The 18,902-nt window shown below is 42.0% G+C and overlaps 1 protein-coding gene across 2 annotated transcripts in view; it reads right to left on the bottom strand.

Moving 5' to 3' along the window:
- ADAM12 (ADAM metallopeptidase domain 12) overlaps window positions 1–18,902 on the bottom strand; it is a 711,117-nt gene that overhangs the window by 264,361 nt on the left and 427,854 nt on the right. For both annotated transcript variants that reach the window (XM_033941188.1, XM_033941189.1), the window contains exon 5: window positions 18,062–18,138. In XM_033941188.1, the coding sequence (XP_033797079.1) occupies window positions 18,062–18,138 (77 nt within the window). The remainder of the gene's footprint in view (window positions 1–18,061; window positions 18,139–18,902) is intronic.

Below are 18,902 nucleotides of genomic sequence, written 5' to 3'. Positions count from 1 at the left end.
TGGTTTTTCCTCTTTTTTGTCTTGATATAAATCTGATCACATGTATACATAGATGCTATAGGGGTCCCAAGAGGGGTCCCAGATGAATTTAAGGCCCGAGCTCAGGTTAAGGCTGGGTTTGAGTTCCTTATTCCCTTTATTACTATTATCGGATTAGTTAAAATTATTATAATCAGCAACGCTTTGTGAACTATTCTAGGGACGCCTTGCAAAGTATTACTGATCAATTAGGCTCCACTTCTCAGATGGTTCTCAAAATCATATGGCCCTAGATATGATTCTAGCTGAGAATTCTGAAAAATTCTCCTCAGTATTTTTGTACTTTTCTTTCTGACAATATAGGTCCTCCTATGGACATTCAGAAATTAGCAGACCTCTTTGCTGAGTTCAAATGTAACTCTGATTTATCTAATTCTTGGGATCAGCACTTTAGTTGAATGCATAATCTCTTATTATTTGCACTCTTATCTTGACTGCTCATGTACTGTGTTATTCGTATTACAGCTCCTAAAAAGACCCCTCCTTGAGAGACATACCTAGAGTATCACTCCCTTCCAGCTCATGCTGTGTATTTGTGACGTCATTTACATGACGTAAGAGGGGAATTGAACGGACACGTATCAGAACTTTAGTAAGTGTCCTTAGGCATATGTTGTTTAAAGATGCAAAGGTAGGCCCTGTTTATCTTTCCCTTCTTTGAAGATGGTATAAGGACATCTATGTTTGTCTTTCTTTCTTTGACATGAATGTTTAAACAGAGTTGTAGTGAAGTGAATTCAATTGTTTTGTTAAGCCGTATTTACAGACAGCTTTAGTTAAGAAGCTCTGCTGGTCAAGGCTTTTTCTTACCTTTTGGACTTCAATCTCTAGATAGGAAAAATGCTGATGTGTTTAAAGTTTCATGTGACCTTACGTCACATGCCATCACATGCTGGCAAACCTGATTCGTATAAATATGTGAAACTCATAATAAAAGACGGACATATTTGAAAGATGGTTTCTGGTCTTTAAGATGTGTCCCCAGGTACCTGACTTACATATGACAGAGACAGAGAAAGTATGGGGCAGGAATTGGGACCTGAATCCTTTTCAATTTGCCCCACCCTTCGCAATCGGCTTTTGTAAAGTTACCATAGCAATTCTAGCATTTTTACCCAGCCAAATAAATTTAACAAGAATATTATTTAATTTTTTATAGAAAGACCCCTGAAAATAAACCGGTATCATCCCTAATTGGTAACAAACTACAGGCAAAATCGTCATTTTTACAGTCTGAACTCTCCCCCACCACGACAAATGCAGTGGATTCCAATGCTCACACATCTCTGAGACCTTTAGCAATATGGATTTTTCATTCACCTGCATCGTTTCTTCCAATGTTTTTTGGATCCAAATACCTAATTAGTTCTTCTGGCAGTCCACAGCACACTTCCGAATCAATAATTGACCACTGAGAAAATGAGTTTGTGGACAAGTCCGATCTTCGTTTGGAGTGTTATTTCCTTGCCTTTTAAGACTTTGTCGAGAGCCTTCATTGAAGAACAACCAAGTGCTATTCTGTGGAGTATTTCTTCCATGCTTGCATCTTTATTTACAAAAGAGCCCAGGAGATTGAAATCCTTTACAACTTCTATTCCATCACCTTCAAGCTCATGTTATGACTTTTAGCTTTGAATTATCTCAGTAGATACAGCATGTCTTCTGTGCTGCTGGTGATGAGCGTTGTATCATCTGAATAGCGTAGGTTGTTTATATTTCGGCCACCAACTTTGAAATCAATGCTCTTTTCTTCCAAATTTGTTTTTCTGAAGACGGCTTCACCGCAAAGTTTGAACAGGTAAGGTGACAAGATGCATCCTTGCCTGACACCATGTTTTATTGGAAACCAATCAGTGTTGCCATATTCTGTTCTCACTGCAGCTTTTTGATTTTCATAGAGGCTTTTTATCAGTTGAGTTATGTGTTTGGATATTCCCATTTGTGCTAGAGTTCTCCATAGTTTATCATGATCCACACAGTCAGCTTTAGGCAGACTTTATAGAAATTGGGGTAAGCAGATAAAGTTAGGAAAGCAAAAATGTTTTTCCTAACTCCCCCCCCCCCTTTTATGAAGCCACGTTAGGGTTTTGAATTGCCAGTCACGGCGGTAAAAGCTCAGATGCCCATAAAAACATAAGAATTACAGCTGCTGGGTCAGACCAGTGGTCCATCGTGCACAGCAGTCCGCTCCCACGGTGGCCCCTAGGTCAAAGACCAGTGCTCTAATTGAGACCAGCCCTACCTGCGTACATTCCAGTTCAGCAGGAACTCGTCTAACTTTGTCTTGAATCCCTGGAGGGTGTTTTCCCCTACGACAGCCTCCGGAAGAGAGTTCCAGTTTTCCACCACTTCCTTACGTTTGTACGGAATCTATCCCCTTTTAATTTTAGAGAGTGCCCTCTCGTTCTCCCTATGAGTATTGGAACTTATGCCGCCATGGCTAACAATTAAATACTTTACCACGGCTTCATAAAAGGGAGGTTATGAGCTTATTGGGCACCAGTCTGAATATCAACTGGTGCGCGGTTAACTTCAGGGTGAACATACCCTTCAGGGTGCACATACCTGGATATGTAACACCAGAGCCCAGACATGGCCCAGCATTAAATATGCAGAGTTAGCTTTTCCTGCAGTGATCAGCAGCTTAAAAACCGCTGATTGTTGCAGGCTGAAATTAGCACCTTAATTTTTCAGCAAGAATTCTTCTCTCTCTCATATTGGTACACTTTTCTACACTAAGATAAAACATATAATTCAGGATCATTTTCTGAAATTATCCAGCACACTTGTTCTTCCAATAGTGGTTGGATGTTACACTTCAGAGAAAATAACTTTCTTTCTAGCATTTATCTGGGCATCTCCCACCCATGAATTCTGCAGCATTCAACAGGTATGAGACTCATCAGTTGATATATACTAGTGGTCTCAAACTCAAACCCTTTGCAGGGCCACATTTAGGATTTGTAGGTACTTGGAGGGCCTCAAAAAAAAAATAGCTAATGTCTTATTAAAGAAATGACAATTTTACATGAGGTAAAACTCTATAGTTTATAAATCTTTCCTTTTTCTTGTTACATAGATCTTTTTGGACCCCTGTTCGTGTACAGCAATTGGATAGTTCTAAGTCTAGTAGATGCTGGCACTGTCACCTCAATGTAGGGACATTGGATCATCTACTGTTCTATTGTCCCTTGATACTTAAATTTTGGAAATCCATTTGGGGTCTAGTGAATAAATTATTGGAAAATCCAGTGGCATTGACGTATGATACCATGCTATTTGGCACGTTAATGAGGGCTAAAAGCCAAATATCTTCCCATAATAATAAACTTCTCTTTATTATGACAGGAGTTGCCATACAACTTATTTTGAGGAACTGGAAAAACTGGGATTGGTTAAATTATACTTTCTGGTGGGAATCTCTATGCCACACTTTTAAAATGGAACATATGATGGCCATACAACAGGGACATTAGAGGAAATTTATGGATGTTTGGGAGCCATTGACAAAATTCTGTAAGGAGTAATTGTTGATTTTGCCCTTTGATCATACACGTCCAGGGTGGGTGGGGAGATACTTTTAATTACAATTTAAGTGCAATTGTTAGATATGTAGAAAGGGGGGGGGGGTAATATATGTATTGTCATAAAATATAATTTGATAGAATTTAAGTGCTGTTAAAGTGTAAAATGTCTGTATAATATGTTGCATTTAGTTTTGGCTTTAAAATGAATAAAGATATTTTTTTTAAAAATAAATCTTTCCTTTTGGCTAAGTCTTAATAATAATATTATCATTTATAGCTAAAGAGACATATGATAAAGAAACTGTTTTATTTTACTTTTGTGATTATGATAAACATACCGAGGGCCTCAAAATAGTACCTTGTGGGCCGCATTTGGCCCCCGGGCCGTGAGTTTGAGACCACTGATATATACTGTTATAAATTTACTTAAAGGTAGTTCTGTAAATTAGATGCCTGGGAGCTTGTATTCTGTTTGACAGAAGTCAATTGAGCTCTCAGTTTGTGGTTTTTTTCCTAGTGACATGAAATCATATATTAACGAACACATTTTATTGCAACAAATTCCTGTTGATGAAGTATCTGACAAGTGGTGTTTTTTTTTTTTTTATATAAAAACAATACCCTCAAAACGTTTTCTATGAAAAATCTTATATTGCTAATATATTACATTCTACTCCACTGGGATTTCAGAGGGGAAACGTTTAAAGTTATTTTTGCCTGGTAGTCAAATCTTATCCTGAAAATTGTCTCTGGCCATTATTATGGTAGGCTTTGGATCCCAACAGTTAATTATCATTATGAACCATGCACATCTGCATAGATATCACAACTCATGAATAGGCATGAAATATAATTGATAGGGAGACCCCTGGTGATCAAGCCAACCTGAAAACCTGGGCCAGATTTCAGCAGAACTATGGGGAATACTTGGATGAATGGGTCTGTGTGGGTGGAACCCTTGAGCAAAAGAATAGAGTAGATTTTAGAAAAGAGACCAGGGTGAGAAAGAGAAGAGACGCTTCACCATGACTAGAGGAAGTAACAGGCAGTCTCCACTGAGGGGAAAGAACAGACAACCAAAAGTTACGTCCTTCCTGGTTGTCATGTCTATTCTATAGAACCTGGTAAAGGTATGAAGAGTACTGTAGACCACTGTTCTTCAACCGCCGGTCCATGGACCGGTACCGGTACGCATGAAATTTCTGCCGGTCTGTGCAGGGCCGGCGAGATTGATTAAGTTCAATTTCCTGCTGGTCATTGCAGGGCCAGCATGATAGACGAGTTATTTTCAGCTCGGCCAGAGAGATCATGGGGTGCCTCCGACAGTGGCTTTCTCCCCTCTCTGCAGCCCCCCTTCTTACCAGCGCAGCAATTCAGGAAGGCAGCCTTGGGGCTTTTGCTGAGTTGCGGCCGCCTCTGATGATGCAACTCCCTTCAGAGGTGGCGCTCTTCCTGAATTGCTGCGCTGGCAAGTAAGGAGAGCTGCTGGGAGGGTGGAAAGCCACTATTGGAGACTGGGAAGCTGCTAGGCAAGGGGAAAAAGGGACAGCTGCTACTGGACCTGGAGAGGGAGAAGGACAGATGCTGCTTGGAGGGGAGGAGGGAAAGGAGTCTGGGAAGCTGCTGGGCAAGGGGAAAAAAGGGACAGCTGCTATTGGACCTGGAGGGAAGGATAAGGAGAGATGCTCCTGGGAGGGGAGGAGGGAAAGGAGTCTGGGAAGCTTCTGGACAAAGGAAAAAAGGGACAGCTGCTACTGGACCTGGAGGGAAGGAGAAGGAGAGATGCTGCTGGGAGGGGAGGAAGGGAAGAGAGTTACTGCTGGACAGGTGGAGGAGGGAAGGGAGAAGGAAAAAAGGAAGGAAACAGCTGGCAGGGAGATTAGAGGAGGGGAAGGGGAGAGACAGGCATGAGAAAGTAGAGAAATTGATGATGGGAAGGGGTCAGCAGAGAAATAAGCAGTGAGGGTCAACGATGCTAGATCTGGTGTAGGAGAGATAAAAATGAAGAGAGCAGTGAAGCTGGAATGAATCATGTAAAAAGGAGAGAGGGGGCACAGGCTGGATGGAAAGGGGAAAGGGGCATAGAAAGAAGACAGATACCATATGCAAGGGGGAGAGGGCAAACAGTGGATGGAAGGGGCAGATGCTGGATTGAAGAGACAGAGAGGGCAGACGCTGGAGGGAAGAGAGTGAAAAAAAAGATGAAAGCAGAAACCAGAGACGACAAAAGGTAGAAAAAAAGAATTTTATTTCTATTTTGTGATTAGAATATATCAGATTTGAAATATATATCCTGCTAGAGCTGGTGTTAGACATAACTGGGGACTGCAAAGCCCAGGCAGTGCTTCTTTAACTTCCAGCTGGCTTAGGGTGCTCTCTGACCAGGGGGCAGTTGCCCTAGTTGCATTCCCCTAACACTATTCCTGTCATGTGTTACTGCAGTATTCTGTTAGCATGATATTTCTGTGTAGCATTCTGTAATAATTTGGCTTGTTCAGTTTTCTTGATAGTAGAGGGGATATATGTGAAGGGGAGGGGAGACAGGGGTTTTGTTGATCCTTGCTCTGTATTATTTGTATTTATAAAATGACAATTGTACAGAATATTGTTTCTTTTTATACTTTAATAAAATATATTCAATATAAAATCATAACTGAGGCTTGTGCGGATGGGATCAGATGATTTGCCGGGACCGAGCTCTCGAAGATGGGGTGGAAACAGGGTTTTAAAATTTTAATCCTAGTAGTTTGCCGGTCTACAAAATAATTCTTTTATTTCTGCCGGACCATGGGTGTAAAAAGGTTGAAAAACACTGCTGTAGAACATGTCGCTGCTCTACAAATCACCACGGGGAAGACTGCCCAAGCCTCTGCCCATGAGGTAGCCACCCCTCTGATGGAGTGTGCCTTCAACGCAATTGGTGTCTGCTTACCACAGCCCACATACATGGAGAAAATTGCCATTTTAATCCATCTGGAGATTGAGGCCTTGGATGCAGACCTGCATTTCTTAGCATGACTGGTCTGAACAAAAAAGTGATTAAAATTCAAATACTACAGGGAAAGGGGTTTTGGAGGAAGGAGACTCTAGCTCTGGCCCCAGAAACTTTCAAATAACACTTTTTCAGACCCTTCTCCTCCCCCCCACCCAATTTTTCCCATAAACTATAGCTTTACTCACTGTGCCATTTGTGCAGCTGGAACAAATGGAGAAGAACTCTTCTTCACAGGTTCACTCTATGAACTTGGTCTTTGGGCTGCCAATTGGAATGATGTCAGACTGAGCCTCAACCCCCAGGAAACTCTCTCGCCGTGATGGGAGTTAAGACCATGCAGCCGGCCTGCTATTAATCCTGGCCAAGCTGGGAAGGAACCAAACAGCCTGCACTCGAGTTCCTGATAAATCAGGGATGCAAGCAGCTACTCAGGGAATGGCCCCTGAGCTCCAAAAATATTTCAGCAGGCTGGCTAGGCAGGTGTCCCCAAGGGCTGATCCTGCTAGCAGCAGACTTCCACCACACGAGTTGGCATCTTCTCTCAGGCAGAGGCCCTTATAAACCTCTGGGCACCGTGCCTCAAACTTAAAATGACGGGAACCCCCCCCACACACACAAAAATAATAAAACTGCAGAGTAGATCAGAAACACATCTAAGCAACTTGCTTGCAGAAGAAAAACTGAGGGGGCAGGAGCAAGCCTACTAGGAAGGAGGTGGATTTGAAAGATGAGTGATATCGTTCTGTAATCAACTTGCTGGTTCAGACGCATAACCTTAGGGTTCAGAACTATTGCAGTATTTATTTATTGAAAAAATTTCTTACTCACCTATTCCTAGGCGGTTCACAAAATACAGTCATAAAATGCAGGCACATACAATAATTTTCTACAAACACACAATAAAGACATCAGTTTCTTCAGAAACAATTATCTGACATTGCGACCCACATATCAGCAGAAATATTCAGCATGGACCAGAAATAAGCAATCCTTTACAGGAGGGATCCCTCCTGTCTCCCATCCCGGCTGATTCAAACAATTTTTTTACCCCTTCCCCTTTTTTCGCATCCCTGGTGGTCCAGAGGTATATGGGCAGGAGCGAGCTTTCTGCGCTCCTGCCCCGCACTGAGTCCCTCCCTCAGATCTCGCAGCCAGCAGCAAGTGGTGCACCCGGCATGCAGGAGCAAGCTTTTCGAGCTCTCGCACAGCCCTGTGCCATTCCCTGAATGGCTGCCACCAATTCTTGTGGGACTCACGAGAACTGGTGGCAGCCATTCAGGGAGTGGCGCAGGGCCAGGCAAAAAGCCGGCTGCTTGCTGCAAGATCTGAGGGAGAGGCTCAGCGTGGAGCAGGAGTGCGGAAAGCTCGCCCCTGCCCATACACCGCTGGACCACCAGAGATGTGAATAAAGGTACGCGGGTGGAGGGGGTATAAAAAATTGTTGGAATCAGCCGGGATCCCTCCTGACCTGGCCTACCAGATCATACGGCAGGCTGATAGAGGCCTGCAGCAAGTCCGGGAGGGGGGTCGGGCCGTCACTGGTTGATGACCTGAATATAGGACGAGACCCCCCATTTTTAGGCCATTTTTATGGGCCCAAAAAATCTTGTCCTATATTCGAGTATATATGGTATATAATAAAATTGCTTGGCCGTATGCCTACTAGATTGTGTGGCCATTCTGGGAGGATAGTTTGGGTACAGCAGAAGCGGAATAGTGATGCACACACATTTTAGAAATATTCCTTCTATTTTTCAGTGTTTATAAATTGTAAATGTAGGTGTTTATTTTTGAGAGTACAAACATTAGCGTTTGTCTTTTCACATCACATATACCATTGCCAGGTATCTTTTCCAGTAGAATCAAATATTTATGTTTATTTCACTAAGGACTCATTAGTACAGGCAAGGCACATAAGTTGTGTGGACAGACGAAAGACTATTAGGAGAAATGTTATTTCCAGTGCTTATGCAGTAAACACCTATTCTAATTTTTATTCTAATGTTTTATTTCATCGGAAGTGTTTTATTGGAATTTATCGGTTAAAACCTAATCTACAAAGCCTTGTTTATATGACTTACACAGGTACACAGGTAGAATATACAGTACACACACACGTGTGTAATAATGTTTGTTATATATATTATTGTTTTTAAAATGTGTTAAAATTTGTTTTATGACTTTTTGTTCACTTATTAGATGTTTTAAACTGTACATCGCTTAGAAAACTCTGTTTATAGGCGATTTATCAAATAAAATTGAACTTGAACTTGAACGTTTATATCAGTTTGGAGCAAATGTTTACTTTGGTATATACACACTGAATCCAGGAGCTTATTTTATAAAGGGACATAGATGACCATATTGCCTTTAAGAAATAAGCTTAAGTGGGTCCCTGTTTGCACTTGTAGCATAGTTCTGTTATTAAATAATAATAATAATAATAACAACAGCTTATATACTGCAATACCGTGAAGTTCTATGCGGTTTACAGAAGATTAAGCAAAGGTACCAAATTGAATTGACTTTAAGAGGGAGGAAGAAAGAGAATTAATAGGACAGGAAATTCATTGTTGAGGAGAGAGTGATCAAAAGGACAAGTTAATCGCTATAGAGGGGAGAGAGAAGAGAGGATCAGTTGTCTAGATGCTTTAGGAACAAGTGTGTTTTTAGACGTTTCCTAAATTCCCCATAAGTAGTGGGTGAAAGCAATTGTTCTAGGTCTTTACCCCATGATGCTGCTCGGTGTGAGAGAAGGTGTTCATGGTGTTTTTTCAGTTTACAACCTCGAACTGGGGGGGGGGGGGGGAAACGAAATTGGAATGTGAGCTTTTCTTGTGTCTGTTGGCTGAGAAGAAGAAAAGGTCAGTTATGTATTTAGGAGCAAGTCTGTGTAGTGCTTTAAAGCAGAAGCAGGCAAATTTAAACTTTACGCGCACCGCCATTGGCAGCCAATGCAGCTGCCGGTAGTAGGGTGTCACGTGGTCAAACTTCCTCAGCCCAAAGATCAGTCTGACTGCTGCATTTTGCATCAATTGTAAACGTTGCATATTCTTTTGGGAAATTGCTAAATAAGCGATGTTACAGTAGTCAAGTAGACTTAGTAAGAAGGATTGGACTAGGGTTCTGAATGCCGATGTATCGAAGTAAGCTTTAATGGATTTGAGTTTCCAGAGAGTAAAGAATCCCTTTCTGATTAAGGAGTCTACCCGGTCTTTCATGGTTAGGCATTGATCCAAAGTTACACCTAGTATCTTAATGGTGGGCTGGATAGGGTAACTAAGTTTATTGATACATAATGGTGATTTGGTGTCAAGCGGATGAGGCGAAGCAACGAAGAAAGTTGTTTTTTCTGAATTAAGTTTGAGCCTAAAGTTTGTCATCCAGTGCTCCATCATGTTTATGGCTTCTGAAGCTTTGGGAATAGTTTCAGAGACAGAATTAGCGAATGGGATGATAATCGTAAATCAGGCCTTTTAAATCTAATGCTCGGAGTGCTTCCTATTCTCAATCAGAATATCGTATATTAACTCACTCAAGCCATGTCCCAGACTTCAAGTAAATTCTAAGGTACATAAAAATGTCTCATTGACAACTTGGGAATTAAAAACAAAACACATGCACTCCTAACAGTACTACAGGGAAGTGAACGTCAGAGCTCTAGACATTAGGCTACTAAATGTAAATTAGAGATGCTAAAGTTGGCCCATGGCAAGGAAAGAGATTCAAACAAACCAAAACTGCAGATATGTACAACGGTGTAGGCAAAATTTATTGTGACAACCAAATTATATCTAAAAACCTTTTTACCAAACAGGGGACCAAACACGGTCCGTGTTTCGGACAACCTTCATCAGGGGTCCATGGTAGAAAAGGGAAGAAAAATATGTCACAAAAAAATATACATAGTAGAAAAAACGGATTATATAAATCGCCAAGGGTCACTGGATATTGTAAAATCTCGCTATAGTCATTAGGCTACTAAATGTAAATTAGAGATGCTAAAGTTGGCCCATGGCAAGGAAAGAGATTCACCACTATGAGTAAGACTGAAGGCCAATGAGTGAGGTTTTCTAGGGTGCATTCGGAGTATACATTTTGGAAAGATCTGCATGTTTTGCTTTCTAAATGTTGCTGAGGCTCCATGGTTGTGGTTCTCAAACCTTTTCAGTTGGGAGAAGCCAGATGGACAATGCTCATGCAAGTGACACACTGGATACATGATCCTTGCAGATCTTTGGTCTGACACATTATAGCAATTCTAATGAATTAAATATAAATGCTCTCGAGAGTGTCCAACCTTTTGGCTTCCCTGGGCCGCATTGTCGGGAAAAAAAAATTTTGGGGGGGCCGCATAAACGCGCAAACGCTGCAGCGAGACAGAGGAGGGAGCCGGCAAGATGATAAACACCCGGTGTACTAGAGCAGTGGTTCCCAACCTTGTCCTGGAGGAACACCAGGCCAATTGGGTTTTCAGGCTAGCCCTAATGAATATGCATGAAGCAAATTTGCATGCCTATCACTTCCATCATATGCAAATCTCTCTCATGCATATTCATTAGGGCTAGCCTGAAAACCCGATTGGCCTGGTGTTCCTCCAGGACAGGGTTGGGAATCACTGTACTAGAGGAGCACCGAAGAATCTGTGGACTGGCAGATGAAGCCGTGTGGATACCCCTGACGCAGCAAGAACTGGCGAAACGGGAGATTCCCCGTTGGGTACTCTAGCTGCTGTGTTATTACGCTGGATTGAGACATATCTGAAGGAATGTAGCAGCTAAGTGGTTTTTTTGGGCCTAATGCTATGATTTCGGATCACTGTGCCTTTGGGCCCTGTTGCCACATTTTTTTTCACGTGTGGGGTTATGTACCCCTGGTGCTTTTGAACATTGACTTGGCAAGCTATTACAGTGCTTTCTTCACCCTACCGGTTTGTTTGTGTAGGAGTGTATGTGAAGTGGAGTTTTTTGCCAAATGAAGCTGAACTGAGGCTTTTTCTCCACTTCTTTTTTTGTTTTCTGTTTGATTGAGTGTTTCTCCTGCTGTGGATGGTTGGGTGCCTGAATATCAGGCCCAAGCATTTTTTTATTTATTGGCTATTTGATGCATTGTATTAGCTAATGGTAACAGTTAATTATCAGTGTTCCCTTCTAATGAGGTTTTGCTAACAATTCATTCTTTCATTGACTATTTGATTTGCATGTTCTCTGCATTTCCAATTGCAGATACAGTGTTAGAACACGGAATACAACATTATCAAGCTGCACACAGAAGTTTTAAAAATGCATCTATACTCAAGATGCCCCAGCTGTTCTCATGGGATTTTAAACAAATCATACAAGGGATGAATCAGCTGGAACTCTCTGAAAAGAGCTGTTTTCCATAGATGGTGCCCCCCAGAGCAAATTTACTGCTAATTACTGTGATTTGACACAATGCTGGGAATAAATACCGATATGAAATTGCCAAGCCCAGGAAGGTCATTGTTCGCTGAACTGTGTACGGTACATAACATATTAACAAAAGTACAAGTATTGGCTGCCTTTCTGAAACTTGGAACAGAAACAATTTTCTTTTAATTTAACATGCCTCTTGACAATGTAGTAGCCCCTCTTTAAATAAGCAGCTTAAATGTTAAAAATGAAATGTCAAATCACTCAGCAGTCCACTTAAGTTTAGCTAGGCATTAATGGTAGCAAATGTCGAGTGGCAATTGACTGTTTTAAAACAGCTGGGGTTAGCGAGTAGCTGTGGACTTCTGTTCCTATAAGAGCATACTACTGATATACAGCGTGGACATCAACTTTCCAACTGCAATTGTAATACACAATTAAAACAACTGTTATGCACCTCTGCATGATACAAGAAAAATTGCTTTCCTACATTTTAATTTCTGAGCAGTGGGTAATCGAAAGAGGTTTATCCAAGATAAGGGGGAAGTTGTCCAACTTCAGAGCTTAGGAAAACATTTGGACAAAAGATATAATTATAGCTTCTGTTTGAAAACAAAAAGTGACTGAAAGGTTTTGTGTATCTCAGAGGAGCCAAACAAATCCCCTCTATTCAGCTTTAATCTGTAAGAAAATATGGTTATTGACAAAGACATTAGGTTTTTACCTTGATATCTTTTCCAGTAGATAGGGATGGTATTCTGAACCTTAGGGTTGTCCATGCCTGCTTGTGAGCATTCTACAGAAGATATCAATCAGCTTTTCAGATCCTCCTCATTCTCCCTGGTCTTTTCTGCCCCCTTCAGTTCCTACCAAAGCTGGTGACAGCTCTACAGAAGACAGGAGAAGGAAGGGTACGGGGAATTCCCTGACACTAAGGCCCTGATTCTGCAAAGTGCCGTCCCAATTTTAGGAAGCTGTAGGCGTCCTACAGCTGTCTAATCAGCCAATCGGGATGCACGTTTTTTTAAAAAAATGCTCCCCAGGCAGGCCACCTATATTGAAGGCGCCTCCGGGAGCCTAGGGAGGCCCGCAAGACGCCTAAGCTCGCCTAAGGGCCTTAGGCGAACCTAGGCGTCCCTACGCGTCTCCCTAGTAGAGGAAGAGACGCTTAAAATGTAGGCCAGCATAGATGCGGCCGCTATACTTATCACGGCAAGGGATCTCCCTGCCGCAATAAGTATAGTGGCTGTAGCTGCCTGTCCAATCACCGGAAGGAGGGTACCCAACCCCTCCTGCCGGAAAGCCGCCCCCGCCCCCCGAAACTCTAGATCGCCGGCAGGAGGGTGCCAAACCCCTCCTGCTGGAACATCCCCCCAAACTCCCAATCGCTGGCAGGAGGGTGCCCAACCCCTCCTTCTGGAAAGCCGGACCCACTCCGGACCCCCCATGTTAACGACCTTCCCCCGATGACTCCCCTAACCTCCCCCCCAACTAACCTTTAAATGTTGTCCGGATGGACGGGTCTTGCTGCCGTCCAGCCGACAGGCCCACCTCGTCAAAATGAGATGGGCCCGCCCCTTTCTGGCCCATCCCCGCTAAGTCTAAGGCCTGATTGGCCCAGGCTCTAGAAGCCTGGACCAAGCAGGCCTTAGGCATAGCGGGTCCGCCCATCCCCACTAACCCTAAGGTGTGATTGGCCCAGGCTCATAGGCACCTGGGCCAATCAGTCCTTAGGATTAGTGGGGATGGGCATACCCGCTATGCCTAAGGCCTGATTGGTCCAGGCTTCTAGAGCCTGGGCCAGTCAGGCCTTAGACTTAGTGGGGATGGGGCGGGCCCGTCTCATTTCGACGAGGCGGGCCTGTCGGCTGGACGGCAGCAAGACCCATCCAGCCAGCCAACATTTAAAGGTTAGTTTGGGGGGGAGGTTAGTTGGGGGGAGGTCGTTAGCATGGGGGGTCCGGAGGGGGTCCGGCTTTCCGGTAGGAGGGGTTAGCACCCTCCTGCAGGCGATCGGGAGTTTTTGGGGGGGGATGTTTTCCGGCAGGAGGGGTTCAGCACCCTCCTGCCGGCGATTGGACAGGCAGCCGCTATACTTATCCCTTGCCGCGATAAGTGTAGCGGTTGCGTCTACTCTAACCCAATTCTGTAACCGGTGTCTGTAACATGGATGCCGGTTACAGAATCGGAGTTAGTGTAGGCCCGATTCTGTATAGGACACCTCTCCCGGGCGTCCTATACAGAATCAGGGCCCAAGTGTCTGATTTGCTCAGATGAATTTTAAAACAATCACTGAATGAACAGTAATGTAGTGAAAACATTAATAAGCCTCTAAGAGGAACAATGAATGTAAGAAAAATACAAGTTAGACAAGAACATTGCAACCTCAACATTCCTCCCTTTTAATTATATACACAAACGCTTCATAATCCCATAGTCTGACTGACAGGAAAAATCCTAGCTGTGTAGCTGACCATTAAGCTTGAGTCAGAAAGAAGGCACTTCAGATAATTGCTGGGCAGAGGGTTCAGAATACCATCCCTATCTATTAGAAAATATATTATTAAGTTAAGAACCTAATCTCTTTTTCCAGTGCAATAGGGATGACATGCTGAACCATAGGGACAGACCTAAGCAGTATCAAAGGTCTAGGGTGGGAGAGATAGGCCTACACGTAGTACTGAGGTCCCAAAAGTGGCATCCTCTTGTGTTGCTATAGAACCTGATGAAAGTATGAAGGGAAGCCCAGTTTGCTGACTTACAAATCCATGCTTCTGCCCAAGAGGAGGCTTCTCCTCTTGTTGAATGCACATTCGAGATATCTTTACAGCGCTTTGCTCCTTTCATAAAGTCAAAACAAAATGAGCTGATGATGATGTTCCTTGAATATACAAATAAGTCACAGGTTATATTACAATGGAGTAAAGCTAAAGACTGAGGCCCCGATGCACAAATGCTCCGACACCATGGTAAAAAAAATACCATGGTGAGAGTGATTTGTTTATACCGGGTGATGCTTAGCACAATAACATGCAAATTATATGCGTGTTATTCGTGCTGATTAGTCATGGAAAAAGGGGGAACTGTGCCTGGCGCTTGCTCAGAAGACCAATCTCTATCACAGCTTGGATGGCTGTCCTTCGATTATAATGAAAAATGCTCCATTTACTTTTAAAGCTCATTTATTCAAATGGACTGTTTTTTCATTGGACAATGGATTGTTCCCTGATTATCTAATCTAATCTAATCTAAACCTTAAGTTTATATACTGCATCATCTCCATGAGAATGGAGCTCGACACGGTTTACAAGAACTTAAAATAGTGGGTAGAGAAGAAGAAAAAGTATTACATGAACTTATGTGTAGAAGGGGGGAGAGAAAGGAGGGAAGGATAGAGCTACAATTTGCTGAAAAGCCAGGTTTTCAGTTGTTTGCGGAATAACTGAAGGGAGCTCAGGTTCCGCAACGGGGTGGTGAGGTCGTTCCAAAGACCTGTGATTTTGAAGAGAAGGGATTTTCCCAGTTTGCCTGAATAGTGGATGCCGCGTGGAGATTATGTAAGCCAAATTTTGATTACTCCTATTCTTAAAGACCAGAAAGTATCAATTGCTACTAAATCGAACTATAGACCTATCGCAAGCATTCCTTTGTTTACCCATCTATTGGAAGGTTTGGTCAACCTACAATTGGTTAATTACTTGGAAAACTTTAACATTCTTCATGATTATCAGTCAGGATTTAGAAAAGGCTTTAGTACAGAGACTGTCCTTGCCTCCATAATTGATCATATCTACTGTCTATTCAGCAGAGGCACAAGTGCTCTAATTCTCCAGCTAGATCTTAGCAGTGCCTTTGATTTAGTAGATCATGATATCCTGTTAGGATGTCTAGACACAATAGGGATTTCAGGCAAGGTCTGGAATTGGTTTCAAGAGTTTTTGAAAAAGAGACCTTACCAAGTGATTAGTGACGGCAACTATTCTCATTCTTGGAGTAACCCTTGTGGTGTGCCACAAGGTTCTCTGCTGTCGCCCACATTGTTTAACATCTATATTTCCCCACTTGGATATTTATTGCAGAGTTTAAACTTGAAATTTTATATTTACGCTGATGACATCTCTATCTTATTTCCTTTAAATAATTTCACTGTGGAAGTTATAAACCAGATATCGTTTATATTATCTCAGATAGAACAATGGACTATCAATTTCAGGCTGAAACTCAATACAGAAAAGACTACATTATTTTTGCCAGCCCTAATGATAAAATAACAGAAATATCACTTCATCTTAACAGACATGTCTATCCAATAACCAATTCCATTAAAAAATTCTGGGAATGACGCTTGTCTGTTATCTGACTTGGATCAATCACACTAATTTAGTGGTACAAAAATGCTTTTTTATATTATGGAAACTATGGACCATAAAAAAATAATTTGATCTAGTGTCTTTTAGACTATTGGTACAATCATTGATCTTACCCATTTTGGATTATTGCAATATGATTTATTTGGGATCCTCAAAAAATTTTTTAAGAAGATTGAGAATAATTCAGAATACCGCAGTCCGACCGATTTTTGGTCTAAAGAATGACCACGTCAGCCCATATTATCGTTTATTGCATTGGTTAGCGTTAGAAGCAAGAGTACTATTCAAATTTTCTTGTATCTGTTTTAAGTTGATATCGGGATTGTCTCCAGTTTATCTTTCCCCTCACTTTGATTTATATAGACCATTAAGGAATACAAGAAGTTTCCATTTATTTGCCTTTCCTAAGCCAAATGGTGTTCGTTATAAGACCTTCTTTGATAGGACCTTAGCGTTTCAAGCAGGTAAACTGCAATTTTGGCTTGGTGAATGTATTCATCAAGCCACGTCTTACTGTTTCTTTCAAAAACTAGTCAAGTTTTCTCTGTTTGACAAATTTATTACTTATCTTGGTATTCTTAAGATTGTAACAATATTTTAAACTTTTTATTGTATGATTTTATTTTTATGGTATGAATGTACTTCGCTGACTGTCCAATTTCTCTTAGTGTAAACCGCCTAGAATGTCTGGTAACGGCAGTATAAAAGAATAAAATTATTATTATTATTGCTCGTTCCCCACCCCCTATTGCCGTACGTGTGTGATGCTTCCCTTCCCCTATACCTCTGTAATGTTCCTGGCGTGAGCAGCAACCCCTAAGCTACTGTCATGTAAGTGTCGGCTCTTCCTCTGCCACCACTTTCTGGACCCATGCCTAAGAGGGAAGGAGAATGGTGGCATTTTTTTTTTTTAAAGGGGCACAGCTGATATGCATAACATACACACAACAGGTACCAGCAGCTCCAGAGTTGCCTGAAAATAGCGACCCTAAAAAAAAAGATGGGGGATGTTCCCTTTTGTGCATCGCAAGGAGAGCTCATGTAAATACTAATGAGCATTTGCATAGGGTTCTCAGTGTCTGCTACCATGATCGGTAGCAGCCATGGAGAACCCTTTTGAGCATCGGAGGTAGAGCTTTTCGTGACAGTAAACCTGCTTTAATGAGTCTTACTGCCACAGAAAGCTTTTGTGCATCAGAGCCTGAATTGGGTAAAAGGGATAGAGGGTGTGATAAGGTTGCAAACTGGATTCAGATTTGCCCGACAGGGTTTATCCAGTCCTGGATTTACCCCATTGCATGCTTGTAGTCTTGCTTTTTTTTGGGGGGGGGAGGGGGGAGGGAAATGCAGTAGAGCAATCAGAACTACAAGTCTCTGCATGCAATCTTATTGCGTGAATGTGGATCCAGTTGGCAACTCTAGGGAATGATGATTTCTAAAGAGTGAAAAGACTGGCTAACAATGAGTGAAAAAACTCACTTCCCTGTTATTGTAAAGTCCTTTTATGATGGTTTTGAAGCACCTGACTACTTCAGATGTCTTTCATTCTGTGACAGTTCTAAAATTGCTCTTTACTATTCTGATCACTGACACAATGGTCTGGCCCCGAGACATGTTCCCCTGCTGAGATGTCACCTTGCTTTTCTCTGTGATTTGTGAGAAAGGAAATGATAAAGAAAAACTCATAAAGAAGGAGCTGTTAGTGGGCTGCTTTGCCAAGCTGTTCAAGACATTTACCTGAGGCCTGAGCAGGTGCTGACACTGATGGCAGAGTCAGGGTAGCGCTCTACAGTTCCATGGTAGTAGCAGTGATCCTAAATATAAGGAAAAGAAATAGAGCTTTAGTGATTGCAAATTCTGGACGAGATTTACTTTTTGGCACATGTCCGGTCTAGTCCCAAACGTCCAAACTGTGCCTTGGACTTATTCAAAAATGTTTGATTATGGCAGAAAAATGTCCAAGATCATAAGCCACACAAAATGATATTCATAAATTTTCAATACCAGAAAACAAGTGCTAATGCTCTTCAATATATGACTGCGGAAGAGACCTCAGTGTTTCTCAGGAATAACCTGTGAAACTATCTATGGCAATATGCGTATTGTCATAGAGAAATACAGGAAATCATTGAAGCGGTAGCTCGTACTTTAATATAATCCCCTGATGCAGCCGTAGGGCGAAGATCTTTGTGGGAAAGAGGTTGACTCTGGAAAAGACGACCAACTTCTTTAAGCGAGATAGTTTACTATCGCGCTAGATTTTTGCAAACTGCATTCTGCAGTGATTTCACATTACCAGAAGAAACTACTAAGATAAGTGCTCCCTCTTCTTCTTTTTTATACAAGATAATATTTTGAAAATTAAGAGAGTGATAAAAGAATAAAGAGTGATAAAATTAAGTGAAAATAGTGAACTGGCAGCGGAAATAGATGAGACCAGGGATGTATTTCTCTATGACAATACGCATAATGCCATAGATAGTTTCACAGGTTATTCCTGAGAAGCACTGAGGTCTCTTCCACAGTCATATATTGAAGAGCATTAGCACTTGTTTTCTGGTATTGAAAATTTATGAAT

Source organism: Geotrypetes seraphini, chromosome 4 (genome assembly GCF_902459505.1).
Source record: "Geotrypetes seraphini chromosome 4, aGeoSer1.1, whole genome shotgun sequence".
NCBI lineage: Eukaryota > Metazoa > Chordata > Amphibia > Gymnophiona > Dermophiidae > Geotrypetes > Geotrypetes seraphini.
The sequence above is the reverse complement of the archived record's forward strand: the minus strand, read 5'-3'. Positions and strand labels throughout refer to the sequence as shown.